Consider the following 22,238-nt stretch of genomic DNA (forward strand, 5'->3'; position numbering starts at 1 on the left):
GCTAATATGGCCAAGGGCGTAGCCTAGAGGCAAAGCAGTGGCTGATATGGGGTCCACGGAGAGAAGGGGGCCCATTCCTAGCTTGTATGTTCCCATTTTAATAGGTGGTGAGGACCTGCACAGTGATGTGGTCTCCATATGTGCCTCAATGTTGGCAAATGTGGAAGTGAAAAATTTTCTCGCTGGGATGGGTACGATAAAATCTTCTGTCCCAAGTCATTAGGAGTGTGATGGTGTCAAGTAGCTCTTGACAGGGGCCTTCCGATTCATTGTGCCAATTGGTGGGTTGTGTCATTGAGATTTGCGGTTTATCCCTGACCTTCGATAAAAGGGAGCAGTTTTTACAGGGAAAATGACTTTTTCATCCATCCCTAAATACTGTCCGTAAATACGTATCCGTAGTCATCTGTAAACCATCCGCGTTTACGGATCCACTAAAACACAGGGAGGACTCTAGGGTTACGCCCCGGCGTTGCATAGCAATGCTTCCGTGATTACGGACGGATAAGTGTGCACATCTGTAGCCGTTTGTAATTACGGAAGCGCCCATAGACTTTTATGGTGAGTCCGTGCCATAATTACGGTAAAAAAAAAAGGACCTGTTCTATCATTTCTACGGCACGGACACTCGTTCGTAAAAATATGGAAAGGTGTCCGTAGCCCATAGAAATGAATAGGTCCGTAATTACGGATGAGAAATACGGTGGTGTGCGCGGGGCCTTACCGTTTATGTTCTAGTTTATCGTTCGCTTTCCCTTGTATTGTTAGTCATGTTCGCTTTCGCTGTCTGACTACTTTTGGGGTGTGACTTTGTGAATGACTGATTTGTAGACTTGGTTTTGTAATCTGGAATAACCAGTGTATCACCTGAGCGTATCTGTCATGTGACCGCGTGTGGGCGACCAGCGTGTGCTGCATTACTAGGAAGTATATAAGCATTGTTCTAGCTCTGCTATAAGATCTGGGGTAAAATGGCGCAGTGCCACTAAATGCAGGGGAATTTTGGACTTTCCCTGAGATTCCTCGCCCATCCACCAGCAGAGTACAGGCTATTTGACAGCAGTCTGCCTTCTAGAGCGCAATATCCAGTCTGTAGTCTAGTGAGGGATAGACCCGGAGAGTGCCTGGGCATGTGAACCACCTCTTCTTCAGTACATTTAGATTACTCGTTTACGTAATTGGATCAATTCTGGGAAACCATGGCACCTTAAAGTGATGCGCCAACCTTCTTTTTTTTTTTTTTTTTTTAAATCGGTTTCTATATCCGGAAGTTTCTTGCTTTCATTGTTTAATACAGTGCAGCGACCAGGTTGGCAATACTATCTGTGCCCACATTTACAATGAGAGACCAGGAGATGGTATTATTTGTACCTAGATCATTTACATACACAACGAGGCAGTATTATCTGAACCTACATTATTTACAAGGAGACAGGCAAGCAGTACCTATATCATTTACAGGGATAGGAAGTGTGGAAGTACTATCTGTATCTATATAGTTCACAGGGAGAGGGAGCTAGTACTTTTCTGTACCCAAATAATTTATAGGGAGAGAAAAGTACTGTCTGTACCTAAATCATTCACAGGGAGGTAGTACTATCTGTCTATATAATTTGCAGCTAAATGGGGAGGCCTATAACTTAGTACTGCCTCCATGTAACCTCACTATCTGTACCAGCATAGTTCATAGGGAGAAATATGGAGGCAGTACTATCTGCGTCAACGTCATTTACAGGGAGAGACAGTGTTGGCAGTACTATCTGTATCTATATCACTCACCGGGAGAGGAAGGGAGGTAGTACTATCAGTACCAACATAATTTACAGGGAGAGGTATGGAGGCAGTAGTATCTGCGTCTACATCATTTACATGGAGAGACAGGGAGGCAGTATTATTTGTACCTCCATCATTTACAGGGAGAAACATGGAGGCAGTACTATCTGTACCTACATCATTTACAGGGATAGACAGGGAAGCAGTATGAGCCGTCCTACATTTACAGGGATAGACATGGGGGCAGTACTATCTGTACCTACATAATTTACAGAGATAGTCAGTGTGTTAGTACTATCTGTGTCTATATTACTCACCGGAGAGAAAGGGAGGTAGTGCTATCTGTATCTATATAATTTACAGAGCAATATGGTGGCATATAATTTACAGGGCTATACTATCTGTATCTACATCATTCACAGGGAGGCAGTACTATCTAACAGTTACAGGGAAGTAGTACTATCTTTGTATCTGTTATTTTATGGGAAAGAACATATACTACCTCTGCTTGCCATGTGTGATGGTCGGCACCTGCAGTCGCATGGGCTGTTTCCATCATTGTAAGTGTATATTAATATAAGAAATAACAATACCTAAACGTTGGCACAATTCAGGTTCCCGGAGAATTGATAGATGTTTTTCTGCATTCAGCTTTTAGAATATATTTGACTCTGAGAGTTGTGATTCCGGCAGCTCCTGTGCTGAGTCGCCTCCAGGCAAAAGACAGAAAGTCAATAAGCAAAGAATACAGGAAATAAATGGCGTTGTCTGACTGCGAGTGGATGCAAATCTCCCGGAGCATCGCATTTATTATCGCAGACTTTTTGCCTCCGTCTTATTTGCTGTCACAACTCTTCCTTTTTTGCTTGAAAATGATTTTAAATTTCCCTTTCATTTCCTGCATAAATTAGGTTTTCACAGTTCTCGTATTTCATTCTATCACTCAAATTGTGTTTTCATGAGATACTTGCGGAGAATATTTATTTTAGATGGATGGAATAAAGTTCTGAGCTCTCCTATGTCGTCTCCTTAATCCACGCTGTTACTTATATGGCTTAAAGGGGTATTCCAGCCGGGGCTTCCATTCTAGCGGTTGGTGGGGGTCCCAGTAGTTGGCTCCCCTCTGATCTAACGTTTGACTCGTCCTGTGGAAAGGTTCTAATTGTTAAAGGGTCTTCTCCTCTCGGACATTTAGGGTATATCCTCAGGATACGTCCTCGGTAGTTTGCATATTGGGTGCAGTAGCATTTGCTGACTTGTTTCTTTCAAGGAATCTAGTAGATCAGGATTGATCGACGTTCCTCTTAGGCCTCATTCAGGTAAATGTATAGAGATCTACTGCGCTGCAAGTTCAGTTCAGCCACAGGGGGTCCGGGTGGTACATCCAGAATCCGGACCGGTAAACAGTCACAGTACACCCATGTGTAGTTGGCTGAATTTTTGTGACTCTTTTTGTGACTTTTTTTTCGACTTGGGCCTCATTCAATCAGTCATTCATTTTAACAAAAGTCTGCGTCAATGGGGGTGAGTACCGTCCCATTTCATATGGCCATGTCATGTAGGGGTGGAAGGAAATGAGTTCATATCTCCTGGTCATACTTTTATGGGGTGAGACACCTTAATAAATGTCTTGATATATGAATGCTTCACGTTCATGGAGAATAAAGTTACGGTTTTCCTCTTAAAGGGGTATTCCCAAATTAGATTTTTATAGCCTATTCTGTGGATATGTAATAAATGTCTACTTGGTAATGGGACCCGCACCGATTTTGAGATCGGGGGTCAACAACCGGCCCCTGTTTCGCCTTGTGCGCCAGCCGCAGATTCCAGGCGGGGGCTAGTGGAGAGAAGGCCTATCTCTCCATGCTGTTCAATGCTCGGCTGTTTCCGTAACTATAATACAACAGGATAGAGAGTCCCCGCCTGGAACACACCAGACTAAGCGGGGGCCAGGTAAACTAAACGGGGGTATGCTTCCTCTACAGCCCCTTGGACCATAGTATGCAGATGGCGAAACTGATGGTCCGCAAAAAAAAACATAAAAACAACATGGAATTTAGTCGTAGACCGCACTATTCCATACAACTGTATCCAGTGGAAAATATGGTATACGTTAAAAGTATACATTTTTTTTAATTTTTTATATATTTTTTTGCAATTGTCGGTAGCTTTTCTAAAGGGGCCGTTAACGTAATGTGAACAGATCCTTACATCGCAGAGCAGCATTTTACCTGATTGGGCAGAGCACTCACTGAACAAGTCTGCAGGCTCCACCCCTTAGACTTGTTCAGAGATGAGACGTTTAATTAGCAAACTATTCCTCAGCTTCCACTGATTCTAACTTGCCCCTTTTAGCATAAGGACGTAATAACCGCAGTTTCTGAATTTCGTTTGGCGTTTGTCAGGTTGTGCTAATATTATTGTATCCATCTGTAGCTAATGTGCCCAAATTGGAAAATGTTCATGTACTTTCCATCTCGGACGTTCGTTATTTTCGGAAGGTGTTCCCGTTATCATGGTAACGGCCTTGCTTCCACTGTATCGTGCTTGAATACGTTCTGTTCTGGAGAAGAAATCCAGTCTTTGTGTGAAGTCGCTCTCTTGTTTTTGCTCGCTGCCTCATTAGCGCATCAATAGATGTGGAACTGTGTTCCGATCGCACAACACAATGACCTCTGCTAAGTGGACATTATTATAGAGCCATCTCTTCCAGCGTCCACAAATCCGTTCAGTGAAGTCTGTAGATCCGTGTGCCAACCATGCCAGTTTAAAGCCCTCACCCACATGCACCCATAAAGCGGAGGCCTCACAATGCTGATGGGGGAGAGGCTGTAAATTGTAATAGTGTCGCTGTTTTTGTATATGGCAGACTAGGTTTTCCGTGTATTCGCTCTTTACTAAGCTTGTTCACTTTCCTGTGCATGCTTTCCCCGCAGGTCAGCTAGTTGCCATGTTCAGTAAGAAAAAGAAACGCCTTGAGATCTCGGCCCCGTCTAACTTTGAACATCGGGTGCACACCGGCTTTGACGAGCAGGAGCAGAAGTTTACCGGGCTCCCGCGACAATGGCAAAGCCTTATAGAGGAGTCTGCCAAGAGACCCAAGCCGCTGGTGGACCCGGGATGTATCACTACCATCAGACATGGGCCACAAAAGGTGAGATACCCAACTCCAGATGTAGCCTGCAGGATCGAGCGTACAAGACGGGTACAGTGGGGGGAAGGGAGGCATTTCATATCATTTGGGCCTCTGCAGAATCTCTTCAATCTGCAATCCAATACATTTATACATTGCTGCTGATGACCTCCTTACAGTCGTGGTCCTCTGATTCATGCCAGCGCAACCGATGTTATTCAAGCCTCTTTTTTTTCAAAATGGGCAGGAAAGTCAGACTTCTAGTAAAACAGCCCACAGTCAGATCTATGGGTCCCTTAGTGGTTGCAGATGCATTTTTCTTTGGGCATCCATGCATGCCTTAAGGGGGTTGTCCACTTTCAGCAAATTAAAGTTACACAGTTTTCCAATAGACTTTCTGAATTAATTCCTCATGGTTTTCAAGATCTCTGCTTGTTGTCTTTCAGGAGGAACATTTATTGTTTACTTCCAGTGGATAAATTTCTGTCCATGGTCATGTGATGGATTCACAGGTGCACGGCTCGTTAGAAGACACAGCTTTGCTACACATACTGTAACCAGTGGCGTTGTTACCACTGTAGCGGCTGCTACGGGGCCCGCGTCATGAAGGGGTCTGTGCCGCTCCCGGACATAGCCCCCTTATGCCTGGTGGCGCCGCTAGCAGCCGTTATGGCTGCAACAGCGGTAGCGACGCCACTACGGTGCCCACGCCGCCCCTAATGTCTATAGGCCGGGCTGCACAGCCCCCTCATGCCAGCTCCGGACGCAGATACATATGAGTACTATAGGCTGCAGTTCACATTTGGCCTGCAACCTATAAGGCGCTGGGAAGACTCCCTGCGCAGACCGGCGTGATGACGTCACTGAATCACGCTGGCCTGCGCAATCCTCCCGCCTGGAGGATATGCAGCGCTCCATCCATCGCGGGAACGGGGCAAGGTATGTACAGTATTATTTTGGGGGGTGCTCTGTGGTGCAATCTACAAGGGGGTATTGGGGGGGCGCTTTATACAAGTCGATTATGACACGGTCTACAGGGGGGCTGTATGGCACAATCTACAGGGGGCACGATTTATAAGGGGGCTGTGTGTGGCACCTAGGGGAGGGGGGGCCCACTCAAAAGATTGCTATGGGGCCCAGTATTTCCTAGTTACGCCCCTGAATGTAACGAACGATCCCAGCTCCTGTGTGTCCATCATATGACTATGGACAGAATTTTATCCACTGGAAGTAAACAATGAATGTTCCTACTGAAAGACAGCAAGCAGAGATCTTGAAAACCATGAGGAATTCATACGGAAAGTATATTGGAAAATTGTATAACTTTTAATTACACAAAAAATCACATTCATTTCCAGATAGTGGACAACTCCTTTAAGGCCCCCTGCACACGGCAGTAGTTGTAATCCTGGTTCGTGATTGCGGCTACGGGCGGTCGCGGACAGTCACCCGCATTTGTGCGCTTATAAAGTATGGGACCACGGTCCGTAAAAAGAAGAAAATAGGACACGTAATAACTTTTGTGGAGCCTTTCTATGGCACGGACTCCTTCCTTTAAATATACAGGAAGGTGTCCGTGGGCAAATGAAATGAAAGGGTCCGTAATTACGGATGAATTCTACGGTCAGGTGCATGGGTCCTTAAGTGACACTCCAGGGGAAACTGAGACAATCTTTTAAGCCTAGTGCAGGACCTGAAGGGAAGGTGCATGATTGATGTTCTTTGAATCCCTTTAACCCCTTAATGACCAGCCTATTTTGGACCTTAATGACCAAGCTATTTTTTACGTTTTTCAATCATCGCATTCCAAGAGCTATAACCTTCTTATTTTTGCGTCGACATCGCTGTATAAGGTCTTGTTTTTTGCGGGACAAGTTTGTATTTTTTAATAACACCATTTTTAGGTACATATTATTTATTGATTAACTTTTATTAACTTTTTTTTGGGGGGGAATAGAAAAAAATCTGAAATTTTGCCACTCTTTTTTGCGTCCTAAATCTACGCCGTTTACCGTGTGGTATAAATAACACAATAACTTTATTCAGCGGGTTGTTACGATTGCAACGATACCAAATTTGTATAGTTTTTGTATGTTTTACTACTTTTACACAGTAAAAACGCTTTTTTTTCAAAATTATTTGTTTTTGTGTCTCCATATTTGAAGAGCCGTAACGTTTTTATTTTTTCGCCGATGCAGTTGTATGAGGGCTTTTTTTTTGCGGGACGACTTGTAGTTTTTATTGGTACCATTTTGGAGTAGATGCGACTTTTTGATCACTTTTTATTACATTTTTTTAAAGTCAGTATTCGCAGAAAATAGCAATTTTTCCATAGTTTTTTATTATTTTTTTTACGGCGTTCACCGTGCGGGTTAAATAATATAATAGATTTATAGTCGGGGTCGTTACGGACGCGGCGATACCAAATATGTGTAACTTTTTTACTTTTATTTTGTTTTTTTAATAGTAAAGCAGTTTGTAAGGGGAAAAGCTGGGGTTTTCATTTTTTTCACATTTTTTTTTAAAATTAACTTTGTTAAACTTTTTTTTCACTTTTTTACTAGTCCCACTAGGGGACTATAATATGCGATTCTCCGATCGCTATTATAATACATTGCAATACTTCTGTATTGCAGTGTATTACTGCCTGTCCGTTTAACACGGACAGGCATCTGCTAGGTCATGCCTGCAGCATGATCTAGCAGGCATTCACTTCGGGCAGCCTGGGGGCCTTTATTAGACCCCCGGCTGCCATTAGAGACACAGACACTCGGCGATCGTATCGCCGGGTGTCGGTGGGGGAGAGAGGGAGCTCCCTCCCTCTCTCCAAAACCACTCAGATGCGGTGCTCGCTATTGAGCACCGCATCTGAGGGGTTAAACGTGTGAGATCGATACTGATATCGATCTCACATGGCAGAGCAGGGATGCCCCCAGCCCTCAGCTGCCTCTAGCAGCTGAGAGCAGGGAGATCTGACAGTTCCCTGCTCTGTAAACTTATTCCGATGCCGCGACGTAAAAAGTCTATGGCATCGGAATAAGGCCCGTTAGTGACCGACGTAGAAACACGATGGGCCGGTCACTAACGGGTTAAGAGGGTATCCCTGTGTCATGCTCCGCCCCGTCCGGCCCTGCACTAGACGTAACACAGCGTATCTGTTTTGGCTGGAGTGTTCCTTTTAAAGTGTAACGCTCGTAGTTGAGCTCTGCCTCCACTGAGGGATGTTGAGCATCTATCAAAATGATGTGGAAATTGGTCTGCTGTCCAGGACAAGAAATTCTAGGCTACACCTCTGTGGGAGTCATATTGATTGTCACCCAACTTTCCCGAGAAGCAGATATAGTTAAAAAACAGTCTAGAAAAGGTTGCAAAATTCTAGGTAAAATGGTCTTAAAGTCCCTTAGAGCAGAGAGTGCACAATATGTACAGATGTTCTGATTTTCAGCTCATGGGCAGATATTCAATGTCCCCAACATCTTCCAGCTTCTATTTTCCAGAGAATGAGTCCTAGAAAAATGTGTTTCCCTTTCTTAATTCTGTATTTTTGTCTGCCGTAGACAATCGTGCGTGGGAACAAGATGTCACGAGACGGCTCACTGACTTGGCTCCTGGATGAGTTTGAGAATATGTCTGTCTGTCGCTCTAACTCATTGCGTAGAGAGAGTCCTCCCTGTCACCCAAGGGAGCAGCGTGTCCCCACGGAAAACGGCGTTAGCGACGGACGCCTCCGGCAAGTACGTGAAGAAGGAGGTAGAGGCCCGGAGAGAAGCAGGACAGAGCATGCAAGGGACCGGCCGAAAGAAGATCAAAGAGCAGCACCCCAACAACCACGTGGACAAGAGCCAAGCATTAAACACCGGCTGCCACCGCCAGATTACCCAAAGACATCAGAGAACAGATCCACGCGTTCTCACGAGAGAATGGATGGAAAGCGGGTGACAGATGGTGACTACAGCCAGCCTGCTGATAGGGTGGTAAGGAGAGAAAAGGAAGACCGAAGGCCGAAATCGTCATACACTGGAGGACAGGGCAGCCCACAGTCACCTCGAGACAAAAGACCACTATCTGGGCCCAATATCCGTACGCCGGGTAACCCCGCCGCAGAGGGCGCGGTGAAGCCAACACAGCAGGCAGGGCGGCCTTTCAATACTTACCCCCGGGCAGACACTGACCCTGGCAGGGGGGCACCTCCACAGGTGAGCCGTGTATTCTAGTTATATATTTCTATTATTATATACTTCTGGAATATCCCTTTAATCACTTGGCATTTAGAAGTAGGTTTCTATGAATATCTACTACATGGTCGTCTTCACACACCGTCATTTTATCTTTGTCTGTTCAGGTACCAGATTCACGTTCAGCCAATCCACTTGACCCCAAAAATCCTGCAAGCAAAGGCAGTTCTCGGCCTCCAGCCCCTCATCCCAAACCCAAACCTCCAGAAAAGCCGTCTCCAGCCGTCCTCTCCCAGCACAGCTCAGACCCGCAGCTCTCTCGCCCACCACAGACACAACAAGCTCCCCAGCCACGATCCCCACAGAGAGAGCCTCAGCGGGTGTCCCACGAGCAGTTTCGAGCGGCTCTGCAGATGGTGGTGGATCCCGGTGACCCCAGATCTTACTTGGATAATTTCATCAAAATTGGGGAGGGCTCCACTGGGATTGTTTGCATTGCTACCGTCAAGAGTTCTGGGAAACTGGTCGCTGTCAAAAAGATGGATCTCCGCAAGCAGCAGAGGAGGGAACTTCTATTCAACGAGGTAAGGCTGGACTCTCTGTTTCTGTTTGAGGATGTCCTGCCATGGTACTGCGGGAGGTCTTCATTGTCCTGCCATGGTACTGCGGGAGGTCTTCATTGTCCTGCCATGGTACTGCGGGAGGTCTTCATTGTCCTGCCATGGTACTGCGGGAGGTCTTCATTGTCCTGCCATGGTACTGCGGGAGGTCTTCATTGTCCTGCCATGGTACTGCGGGAGGTCTTCATTGTCCTGCCATGGTACTGCAGCCATATTGAATCCCCTTTACAGGAATACTTTATATACTATTATTTTGTTTCTGACAGTTTGGGAGTAGTATGCTATAGAACAAGGGGATATGGTCACAATTTGCAATCTGCTGGGTTTCCCAGGAACACATGGGGAAAGTGCATAAAGTAAAATTTCCATATTAAATTGATCACCTTGACCAATAATTGTGTAATATACAAAAATCTACAATGAGTACATGCATTGGTACAGATACACAATGAGTCTGGGATCTCGCACTGCGCGTGATTTGCTGCAAAAAACACATATAAAGCATGACGTGTTATCCCAGACTAAAGAGTTTGTGGACCCCCTCCTAATTACTGCGTTCAGGAGTTCCAGCTACACCAATTGCAAACCGGTTCATAAAATCAAGCACACAGCCACGCAATCCCATAGGCAAACATCTGCTAGATCACCAATAAGTGCTAAGTCTGCCAGGTCACCTGTTAGTGCTATTATTATCTGCTAGATATATCCGGTCACCTGGAAGTACTATTATATGCTAGATCTTCCCCTGTCACCTATAAGTGCTATTATCTGCTAGATCTGCCTCGTCACCTCTAAGTGCTATTCTTCTCCAAGACCTTCCCCGGTCACCTGTTAGTGCTATTATTATCTGCTAGATATGCCCATTCACCTGTTAGTGCTATTATTATCTTACTACATCTGCCCCGGTCACCTGTTAGTGCTATTATTATGTAACTAGATCTGCCCCAGTCACCTGTTTAGTGCTATTATTATCTGCTAGATATGCCCGGTCACCGGTTAGTGCTATTATTTGCTATATCTGCCCCGGTCACCTATAAGTACTATTATTATCTGCTAGATCTTCCCCAGTCCCCTATAAGTGCTATTATTGTGAGGTGGAAGCATCTAGAAGAAACAGCTCAGCCATAAAGCAGTAGACCAAGCGAACTCATAGAGCTGGGCCACTAAGTGCTGAAGCTTGTGGCACATATAAATGGCCTATCCTATGTTGTATCACTCACTACAGAGATCCACGCCGCCTCTGGAAGTGACATCAGCATCAGAGCTCTGCGTCTGGAGCTTCATGTAATGGGTTTTCATGGTCCTAAGCTGAAGATCATGTACAATGTCAAGCGGTGACTGAAGGGATGTTAAGCACCAAACCACTGGAGCTGTGCGTGCTCTGCAGTGGTGAATCATGACTCACCATCTTCGTTACATAGTTAGTGCGGTTGAAAGAAGACACATACAGGGTCCATGTCTGATACTGTCAGACCCTGTATGTCCATCAAGTTCAACCAAGCGATGGGAAAAGGCAGTCTGCATTCCGGCAGAATATAAAATTTGGTGCAGGAGGTAGTGGTCTGGGGTTGTTCAAGGTTTGGACTAGGCCCCTTATTTCCAGCCTAACCGTGCCCCTGCACACAAACCAAGTTCCAGAAAGACCTGGTGCGACGAGTTTGCTGTGGAGGAAATGAGCACAGCCCCATCCAGCACAGGATAAATCGGAATGCGATCTCCAAAATCAGCGCCTGACCCCTCAAATGCTCTTTTGGCTGAATGTACATACGTTCCCATAGACACGTGTTCGACAAGCTCCTATAGAAGTGATGGTCACGGGTCCACATACTTTTGTGTATATAGTTTAAAGCCCTGCTAACAGTGACCTCTAGAGCTGGAATACGGAACTACAATAGAGTATTGTCAATTCTGTTTAATTCGTCTTCGCTCGCGGGTTTATATAAAGTGCGCTCGTTTTTCCTTGACGTCTATGCAGCCACAAGTGAACAGTCTGTTGATGCTTCCTGTGTCTTGCAGGTGGTAATAATGCGGGATTATCAGCACGAGAATGTGGTGGAGATGTACAACAGTTACTTGGTTGGAGATGAATTGTGGGTTGTGATGGAATTTCTGGAAGGAGGGGCCTTGACGGACATCGTGACACACACCAGGTAAGCTCCGGGAATGAATGATGGATATTATACCGCTGTGAGCTCCGCTTACCTGCGTTCCCACTTTTACCTTCTAATTTATTTAAAAAAAAAAAAAAAAATGCAGTTATTAATCTCTCTTTATAAATAGGCAGAAGGGTATAAGGAGACATTTATGGAGTCCTGTTCTTATTTTTTGCACTGTGGGAATTAATCCAAAAACAATGTGGTAATCTGATTGGTTGCTATAGTTAACTTCTACTTTCCATTAGCTCCATTATAATAGCGAATATACAGCCGTTCTCAAATGCTTACCTATTATGGGAATCTCCACCTTTTGACAGGTTGTGATCCTATAATAGGGATCTAGTCTGTTAACCAATCAGACACTTGCTATTATATGACTGCTTGTCTCTGATATACGCAGGTTACTGTAAATGATGGCCTGTATATTAATAGCAGATTTGCAGGTCAGTAGAAGGGCATTTGATTTGCCTGTTTGTTCCGTAACATATAAGTCTTAGTTTAACCCTTGGTTGAGCCTGCGCTGTAAGGGCGGTGTACCCCTTTATTGCTCAGATTCCTGTTCTTCAGCAGCTTTTCCAGCAGATCTGTTAGTGTCTTGTATTTTCCGGTGATTTTGCTTTTTCTTGTCTCGCTGTTATTGGTGACATTTATCAGAACATCGGTGACCGTTTCCATTTAGTCTCTCTCCAGACTTGTCACTGAAGACTTTGTGTTTTGCTTTCAGGATGAATGAGGAGCAGATTGCTGCGGTGTGTGCATCTGTACTGAGAGCGCTGTCTGTACTGCACGCCCAGGGAGTCATTCACCGGGACATTAAGAGCGACTCTATCCTACTGACCCACGATGGACGGGTAACATTACATATCTGTCTCGTTTCTCTCTCTGTCTGTCTCTCGTGTGTCTCTGTCTGTCTCTCGTGTGTCTCTCTCTGTCTCGTGTGTGTGTCTCTGTCTGTCTCGTGTGTCTCTCTCTGTCTGTCTCGTGTGTCTCTCTCTGTCTGTCTCTCGTGTGTCTCTCTCTCTCTCTCGTGTCTCTCTCTCTCTCTCGTGTGTGTGTGTGTCTCTCTTTCTGTCTCTCGTGTGTCTCTCTCTCTCTCTCTCTGTCTCTCGTGTGTCTCTCTCTCTCTGTCTCTCGTGTGTCTCTCTCTCTCTGTCTCTCGTGTGTCTCTCTCTCTCTGTCTCTCGTGTGTCTCTCTCTCTCTGTCTCTCGTGTGTCTCTCTCTCTCTGTCTCTCGTGTGTCTCTCTCTCTCTGTCTCTCGTGTGTCTCTCTCTGTCTGTCTCGTGTGTCTCTCTCTGTCTGTCTCGTGTGTGTGTCTCTCTCTCTGTCTGTCTCGTGTGTGTGTGTCTCTCTGTCTGTCTCGTGTGTGTGTGTGTGTGTGTCTCTCTGTCTGTCTCGTGTGTGTGTGTCTCTCTGTCTGTCTCGTGTGTGTGTGTCTCTCTGTCTGTCTCGTGTGTGTGTCTCTCTGTCTCGTGTGTGTGTGTCTCTGTCTGTCTCGTGTGTGTGTGTGTGTCTCTCTCTCTCTGTCTGTCTCGTGTGTGTCTCTCTCTGTCTCGTGTGTGTCTCGTGTGTGTCTCTCTCTGTCTCGTGTGTGTGTGTCTCTGTCTGTCTGTCTCGTGTGTGTGTGTCTCTGTCTGTCTCGTGTGTGTGTGTGTGTGTGTCTCTCTCTGTCTCGTGTGTGTCTCTGTCTGTCTGTCTCGTGTGTGTGTGTCTCTCTGTCTGTCTCGTGTGTGTGTGTGTCTCTCTCTCTCTGTCTCTCGTGTGTGTCTCTCTCTCTGTCTCTCGTGTGTCTCTCGGTCTCGTGTCTTTCGTGTGTCTCTCTCGGTCTCGTGTGTCTCTCTCGGTCTCGTGTGTGTCTCTCTCGGTCTCGTGTGTGTCTCTCTCGGTCTCGTGTGTGTCTCTCTCGGTCTCGTGTGTGTCTCTCTCTGTCTGTCTCGTGTGTGTGTGTGTCTCTCTCTGTCTGTCTCGTGTGTGTGTCTCTCTGTCTCGTGTGTGTCTCTCTGTCTCGTGTGTGTGTCTCTGTCTGTCTCGTGTGTGTCTCTCTCTGTCTGTCTCGTGTGTGTGTCTCTCTCTGTCTCGTGTGTGTCTCTCTCTCTCGTGTGTGTCTCTTTCTCTGTCTCGTGTGTGTGTGTGTCTCTGTCTGTCTCGTGTGTGTGTGTGTGTCTCTGTCTGTCTCGTGTGTGTGTGTGTGTCTCTGTCTCGTGTGTGTGTGTGTCTCTGTCTGTCTCGTGTGTGTGTGTGTCTGTCTGTCTCGTGTGTGTGTGTGTGTGTGTGTGTCTCTGTCTGTCTCGTGTGTGTGTGTGTGTGTGTCTCTGTCTGTCTCGTGTGTGTGTGTCTCTGTCTGTCTCGTGTGTGTCTCTCTCTGTCTGTCTCGTGTGTGTGTGTGTCTCTCTGTCTCGTGTGTGTGTGTGTGTGTGTGTGTGTCTCTCTGTCTGTCTCGTGTGTGTGTGTGTGTCTGTCTGTCTCGTGTGTGTGTGTGTCTCTCTCTGTCTGTCTCGTGTGTGTGTGTGTGTGTGTGTCTCTGTCTGTCTCGTGTGTGTGTCTCTGTCTGTCTCGTGTGTGTGTGTGTCTGTCTGTCTCGTGTGTGTGTGTGTGTGTGTGTGTGTGTGTCTGTGTGTGTGTGTGTGTGTGTGTGTCTGTCTGTCTCGTGTGTGTGTGTGTCTCTGTCTGTCTCGTGTGTGTGTGTGTCTCTCTCTGTCTGTCTCGTGTGTGTGTGTCTCTCTCTGTCTGTCTCGTGTGTGTCTGTCTGTCTCGTGTGTGTGTGTGTGTCTGTCTGTCTCGTGTGTGTGTGTGTCTCTGTCTGTCTCGTGTGTGTGTGTGTGTGTGTCTCGCTCTGTCTGTCTCGTGTGTCACTACAGTAGCGGTTTAAAGTACAAAAAGTGGTTTATTCATCCATGTAAATGCTACGTTTCTGTTCCCCCCTCATGACCTTTACTGAGGGGACTGACACGTTGCATTTACATGGATGAATAAACCACTTTTTGTAGGTTTGCAGCACTCCAGTAGCGGGTTAATGTTTTTGTGTACCTGGTGGACCCTGGATCAAGGTCGAGTTCGCAAATCCCCGTGAATCCTATATAGAAGTGCTGCTCTCCTCTACTTTTTATCTATTTATCTATTTATCAATCTGTCGATCTATGGTGTGTATCTATTTATCTCACCATCTAGAGTAATAGATCTTTAATGGTGTCTCTCTCTCTGTCTGTCTCGTGTGTGTGTGTGTGTGTCTCTGTCTGTCTCGTGTGTGTGTGTGTGTGTGTGTGTGTGTGTGTCTCTCTCTCTCTCTCTCTCTGTCTGTCTCGTGTGTGTGTGTGTGTGTCTCTCTGTCTCGTGTGTGTGTGTGTCTCGTGTGTGTCTCTCTCTCTGTCTCGTGTGTGTCTCTCTCTCTGTCTCGTGTGTGTCTCTCTCTCTGTCTCGTGTGTGTCTCTCTCTCTGTCTCGTGTGTGTGTGTGTCTGTCTGTCTCTCGTGTGTGTGTGTCTCTCTCTGTCTCGTGTGTGTCTGTCTGTCTGTCTCGTGTGTGTGTGTGTGTGTGTGTGTGTCTGTCTGTCTCGTGTGTGTGTGTGTCTCTCTCTCTGTCTCTCGTGTGTGTCTCTCTCTCTGTCTCTCGGTCTCGTGTCTTTCGTGTGTCTCTCTCTGTCTCGTGTGTGTCTCTCTCTGTCTGTCTCGTGTGTGTCTCTCTCTGTCTGTCTCGTGTGTGTGTCTCTGTCTGTCTCGTGTGTGTCTCTCTCTCTCTGTCTCGTGTGTGTCTCTCTCTGTCTGTCTCGTGTGTGTGTCTCTCTCTGTCTAGTGTGTGTGTCTCTCTCTGTCTCGTGTGTCTCTCTCTGTCTCGTGTGTGTGTGTGTCTGTCTGTCTGTCTCGTGTGTGTGTGTGTCTGTCTGTCTCGTGTGTGTGTGTGTCTCTCTCTCTCTCTGTCTGTCTCGTGTGTCTCTCTCTGTCTGTCTCGTGTGTGTGTGTGTGTGTGTGTGTGTCTCTCTCTGTCTCGTGTGTGTGTGTCTCTCTCTCTCTCTGTCTGTCTCGTGTGTGTGTGTCTCTCTGTCTCGTGTGTGTGTGTGTCTCTCTGTCTCGTGTGTGTGTGTGTGTCTCTCTGTCTCGTGTGTGTGTGTCTCTGTCTGTCTCATGTGTGTGTGTCTCTCTGTCTGTCTCGTGTGTGTGTGTCTCTCTCTCTCTGTCTCGTGTGTGTGTGTCTCTCTCTCTCTGTCTGTCTCGTGTGTGTGTGTGTGTGTCTCTCTCTGTCTGTCTCGTGTGTGTGTCTCTCTCTGTCTGTCTCGTGTGTGTGTGTCTCTCTCTCTCTGTCTCGTGTGTGTCTCTCTCTGTCTGTCTCGTGTGTGTGTGTGTGTCTCTGTCTGTCTCGTGTGTGTGTCTGTCTGTCTCGTGTGTGTGTCTCTGTCTGTCTCGTGTGTGTGTCTCTGTCTGTCTCGTGTGTGTGTGTGTGTGTGTCTGTCTGTCTCGTGTGTGTGTGTGTGTCTGTCTGTCTCGTGTGTGTGTGTGTGTGTGTGTGTGTCTCTGTCTGTCTCGTGTGTGTGTCTCTGTCTGTCTCGTGTGTGTGTGTGTCTGTCTGTCTCGTGTGTGTGTGTGTGTCTGTCTGTCTCGTGTGTGTGTGTCTCTGTCTGTCTCGTGTGTGTGTGTGTCTCTCTCTGTCTGTCTCGTGTGTGTGTGTGTGTCTGTCTGTCTCGTGTGTGTGTGTGTGTCTGTCTGTCTCGTGTGTGTGTGTGTGTCTCTCTCTGTCTGTCTCGTGTGTGTGTGTGTGTGTGTCTCTCTCTGTCTGTCTCGTGTGTGTGTCTCTCTCTGTCTGTCTCGTGTGTGTGTGTGTGTGTGTCTCTCTCTGTCTGTCTCGTGTGTCACTACAGTAGCGGTTTAAAGTACAAAAAGTGGTTTATTCATCCATGTAAATGCTACGTTTCTGTTCCCCCCTCATGACCTTTACTGAGGGGACTGACACGTTGCATTTACATGGATGAATAAACCACTTTTTGTAGGTTTGCAGCACTCCAGTAGCGGGTTAATGTTTTTGTGTACCTGGTGGACCCTGGATCAAGGTCGAGTTCGCAAATCCCCGTGAATCCTATATAGAAGTGCTGCTCTCCTCTACTTTTTATCTATTTATCAATCTGTGTATCTATTTATCTCACCATCTAGAGTAATAGATCTTTAATGGTGACTCTACTCGTGTATGTAACATATGGGTTTCTATTTGCAGGTGAAACTATCAGATTTTGGGTTCTGTGCCCAGGTAAACAAAGAAGTTCCTCGTCGTAAATCTCTGGTAGGAACTCCTTACTGGATGGCCCCAGAACTCATCTCGAGGTTGCCTTATGGCCCGGAGGTGAGGCATTATTCCTGGCTTGGGGGTTTAGGAGTTTTAATTCAAGTGACCACCTTTTGTCATTCTGTGTTTTTGTTCCCCTCTCAGGTCGATATCTGGTCTCTGGGTATCATGGTGATAGAGATGGTAGACGGAGAACCCCCCTATTTTAATGAGCCTCCGCTAAAGGCAATGAAGATGATTCGGGACAATTTGCCTCCAAAACTGAAAAATGTGCAAAAGGTAAACGAGATTATTGGTGACGCTGTATTTATGTAATAAAAGGACTCGTCATTAAAAGTGGATCAAACCGGAAATGAACACAAGTTCTGGTCCTGTCCACAATCGGCCGGGTTTGGGAGGAAGTGAACAGTTGTGATCTAAAGTGCGAAGTATCACGGAGATTTTAGACATGAACAAAGGGATTCACATGGGAGAGATCATGATCAATGACAGGTCAGTGACTAAATGGTTAAATTCAGCCCTGGTTAATGGGTGTTAAATTAATTATATCTGTAACCATGGCAACTGCTGACTGATGTGACCCCAAACTCACGATTAATAGCTCACGACACTTATGTAGATTATACCCATATACAGACTGCAAAATGGTGTTAAAAGCGGATCATAGGCTTTAAAGACACCAGAACAAAGGTCTAGACACAATATATTGTATAAAGTTCTATAAAAACAGCTGGTGCTATATCCTGCTGTATGCAAAAGAAAACGTTCTCTGCTGCCATCTATAGGTGACTTCTTTGTAAGTCAATGTCCGACCATTTTTAAAGCGCCTTCAAACATGGCCAGTGATCAGCCAAACCCCCCCCCCCCATCTGGATCTTGTTTATGTTGACTCAGCGCACCACCTGTAGGTGGCACTAGAGATCGTTTTCTTCCTTCTGGTGGAGGGCTATTTGCATATTTTACTCCCAAGGAGAATTGCTGAAAGACTCTTTACTAGCTGGATCTCTGCAAGGAGAATCGCTACCGTTTGGGATGCCATATCTTGCCGTAAAAATAAAAGGGAGAATAAGGGTATGTTCACACAGGGTGGAGATGCTGTGGAAATGTACACCGGGTATCCGCCCTGGCGGCCGCAGGGTGTTCGGATGACAAACCGCACCAAAGTGTGTTGAAGTTTTTCGTCCGGGTTGTCCGATGCGGAAAACAGAAGCCAAAATGCCCATACTTAACCTCTGACGTCCTGCGGACCGGCCTCCTGGGATGACGTTTAATCCCATGTGACAGCTGCAGCCTGTAATTGGCTACAGCGGTCACATGTGATGAAACCTCATCCCAGGAGGCTGGCCTGGACAAAGAAACACAGAATTATGGGTAAGTATAAGATTTTTTTTTTTTTCGCAGCGGAATCGCAACTTTTCCACTGCAAAAATGACATCTGCTGTTTTTTGTGTGTTTTTAACTTCCCATTGAATCTGATGGGGAAACCCCGCAACAAAAAAGCAGCGATTACGCAAATACAATTGACACGCTGAGGATTTTAAAAAAAAAAAAAAAAAACCCAGGTAAATTTCTGAACGTTTTTACCACTTATCATTCAGTTTGCTGCTACTGTATTATCCTGCGGGTTTTTTTTTTCGCAACAAAATACGTAGCGGAAAGTACGCAGTATTAACGCTACATGTGAACTTGCCTTAAAGATGTTCTTCACTTTAGAAAATCCCTACTTGTAAGGCTTCGTTCACATCTGCACTAGGGCTCCGTTCCATCTGAACTTTGTCGGAACGGAGCCCTGACAGACACAATCGGAAACCATAGGTTTCGGTTTCCATCACCATTGATTTCAATGGTGACGCATCCGGTGCCGATGGTTTCAGTTTGTCTCCGTTTGATCCGTCGTTTTGACGGAATGAATAGTGCAGTCGACTACGGTATTCTGTCAAAACTACGGAAACCTCGCACAACGGAGACAAATGAAAACCATTGGCAGCGGATCCGTCACCGTTGAAATCATGGGTGATGGAAACGGAAACCCATGGTTTCCGTTTGTGTCTGTCAGGGCTCCGTTCTGACGGAAAGCTCAGACGGAACGTCGGAACGGAGCCTAAGAAAGGTTCTTTAACAGTAAAGCGATCACAAAGTGTCCCCCTGCTGTGACCCGCTCAGCGATCAGCTGTAATTTGTGCTGAAATCTGTCAGTAAGTGTTCAATTTCCCTGCAGCGCCACCACAGGGGTAATTAAGCATTACACATTTGTCATTGATATCAATGTGACAACCCCTTTAAAGAGGCTCTGTCACCAGATTTTGCAACCCCTATCTGCTATTGCAGCAGATCGGCGCTGCAATGTAGATTACAGTAACGTTTTTATTTTTTAAAAACGAGCATTTTTGGCCAAGTTATGACCATTTTTGTATTTATGCAAATGAGGCTTGCAAAAGTCCAAGTGGGCGTGTATTATGTGCGTACATCGGGGCGTGTTTACTACTTTTACTAGCTGGGCGTTCTGACGAGAAGTATCATCCACTTCTCTTCAGAACGCGCAGCTTCTGGCAGTGCAGACACACAGCCGTGTTCTCGAGAGATCACGCTGTGACGTCACTTCCCCAGGTCCTGCATCGTGTCAGACGAGCGAGGACACATCGGCACCAGAGGCTACAGTTGATTCTGCAGCAGCATCAGCGTTTGCAGGTAAGTAGCTACATCGACTTACCTGCAAACGCTGATGCTGCTGCAGAATCATCTGTAGCCTCTGGTGCCGATGTGTCCTCGCTCGTCTGACACGATGCAGGACCTGTGAGTGACGTCACAGCGTGATCTCTCGAGAACACGCTGTGTCTGCACTGCCAGAAGCTGGGCGTTCTGAAGAGAAGAGGATGTTACTTCTCATCAGAACACCCAGCTAGTAAAAGTATTAAAAACGCCCCGATGTACGCACATAATACACACCCAGTTGGACTTTTACTTTTAAACACGCCCACTTGTACTTTTGCAAGCCTCATTTGCATAACTACAAAAATGGTCATAACTTGGCCAAAAATGCTCGTTTTTAAAAAATAAAAACGTTACTGTAATCTACATTGCAGCACCGATCTGCTGCAATAGCAGATAGGGGTTGCAAAATCTGGTGACAGAGCCTCTTTAAGCGCTGGCCTGTAGAGTGAAGTCTTCTTGGATGACATAAAACTGATGTTTGGAGGAGGTCACATTGGGGTTTCCCCAGTTCATATCAATTTTTTTGTATTTTTCTGTTTTTAATGTGGTTACCTTAAATCGTTCAGTCATTTATTATATTGAGCTGAGCTCATGCCCTGGCAGAGTATGCAGGACATCAGTAGGGTGCGATTTTTATGGTCCGCTGCCCCGTTTCTCGGAGCTGTATCTGTATTCCTGCCGGTGATCACACGTTGTAGCTCTCTGTGTTTGACGCTGCAGAGAAATCCCGTGTCTCCAGCCCTCATGACTAACCTGTAAAGTACTCGGTGCTGCACTGCTTGTATAACTACAACTTTACATCAACATAGACATTGTAATCCTTTTACTCAGCAGAATGCGACAACCGGTCCAACAAGATATAATCTTACCTTTAGATGTAGCAGAGCTGACTTTGTCATTCGTCACCGTGACTCCATGAATCTTGCGTGTTGTATAACTCCACCTAGTGATGTGGTGTTCCTATTTTTGCATAGGACTGCAGGTTTACCTATTGCATAGTCTTTATCACAACTGGACATGCTATAAATGTTCACCGAAACGGACAATTTTTTAATTTCTTCAGCCACCTGACATCCACCCGCTGGTCACATTATACCATCCAGGAGACCAATTAACCACCGGCCGCTGCAGACAACCCCTTTAACACTGCTGAGTTTATTGGGGATTGTGCATTCAAGATCGCAACGGTGTCATGTCCTCAAATATAAACCCTAAGGCGGGATTCACACGACCGGGTCGTTCCCGAGCCCGAGTGCCGGCCGGTAAAATCGGCCATTCTGCCCGGCCGGTTTGCATAAAGTTATGCATCCGTGCCGGGCCGGGCAGATCCGGACAGTGACATCAGCGGCAGCTCCTGAAGGGGAATCCCCATGTGTTCGGGGATTCCGCTTCAGGAGTTTCCCCTGATGTCACTGCCCAGATATGGACAGAGACATCAAGCGCTCTGTCCAGGAGCGGAATCCCCGAAAACACGGGGATTCCGCTCCTTCAAGGAGCTAATGTGCGGCTAGCACATAGCAGAGCGGGGAGATACCTCCCTGCTCTGCTATAGTGGCATCGCTGCAGTAGTAGCAGCCGCAGCAGCAGCTGCTGCTACTAGCGGCGCCATCTAAGGTGTCGCCGAGCCAGGGTGCTTTTAACAAGCAGGGGAAGGGAGCCAGCGCAGCGCTCCCTCCACCTGCTGTACACCCCGGCCCTGCAACACAGTGTACAGCGATGCCATTCGTCAGAATGGCATCAACTCCTCCTCCTCACATGCACTCAGCGCTGTGAGGAGGAGATAGAGCGCAAGAGCCGGAAAACCCGGCCGTCACTCGGAACACATTCCGGTGATGGCCGTGTAATACCCGGCCCCATAGACTTCTATGGGAGCCAGGCGGCCGGGTGCCCGGGCAAAGATAGAGCATGTCCTATTTTTTGACGGCCGGATTTTCCGGCCGTCAAAAAATCGGTCGTGTGAATAGCCCCATTAGGGGTCTATCATTCCTAATGCAGCCGGGTGCCGGACGATTTATGAACGGCCGGCACCCGGCCGGGAAACCCTGCCGTGTGAATGAGGCCTAAGAAATCTTGACACATCCGCCAGTTCACACAAACATACTGAATGCAGATCTCAAAGGCTGAGTATGCAGGACTCGCGCCCTGATCTCCAAAATCTTTCGATAATGTCCAGGGTTGTTGAGCACCAGCTGAATGACGTATATAACTTTAGGCTACATTCAGAAGAGTGTGTCCAATTTGCGCACGTAAAAAAGCTGCGTTTTTTCCCTACATTTCATGTCCATGTCCGTGTGCATTGCGTGTATTTGTCTCTGCATTTCTTTGTAACTGGTGCGTGAGACACGGACCGCACACGTATGTTGGCCGTGCTTTTCGACCACCCGTAGACTTCAATGGGCGACTA

The 22,238-nt window shown here is 46.6% G+C and overlaps 1 protein-coding gene across 2 annotated transcripts in view; it reads left to right on the forward strand.

Moving 5' to 3' along the window:
* The window catches only part of PAK4 (p21 (RAC1) activated kinase 4), a 46,366-nt gene that overhangs the window by 20,008 nt on the left and 4,120 nt on the right, over window positions 1–22,238 (forward strand). For both annotated transcript variants that reach the window (XM_075836290.1, XM_075836289.1), the window contains exons 2-8: window positions 4,710–4,927; window positions 8,464–9,102; window positions 9,249–9,665; window positions 11,718–11,851; window positions 12,582–12,708; window positions 17,054–17,179; window positions 17,267–17,401. In XM_075836290.1, coding sequence (XP_075692405.1) covers window positions 4,724–4,927; window positions 8,464–9,102; window positions 9,249–9,665; window positions 11,718–11,851; window positions 12,582–12,708; window positions 17,054–17,179; window positions 17,267–17,401 — 1,782 coding nt within the window. In that variant the 5' untranslated portion in view covers window positions 4,710–4,723. The remainder of the gene's footprint in view (window positions 1–4,709; window positions 4,928–8,463; window positions 9,103–9,248; window positions 9,666–11,717; window positions 11,852–12,581; window positions 12,709–17,053; window positions 17,180–17,266; window positions 17,402–22,238) is intronic.

This window comes from Rhinoderma darwinii, chromosome 8 (assembly GCF_050947455.1).
Source record: "Rhinoderma darwinii isolate aRhiDar2 chromosome 8, aRhiDar2.hap1, whole genome shotgun sequence".
In the NCBI taxonomy this organism is placed as follows: Eukaryota; Metazoa; Chordata; class Amphibia; order Anura; family Rhinodermatidae; genus Rhinoderma; species Rhinoderma darwinii.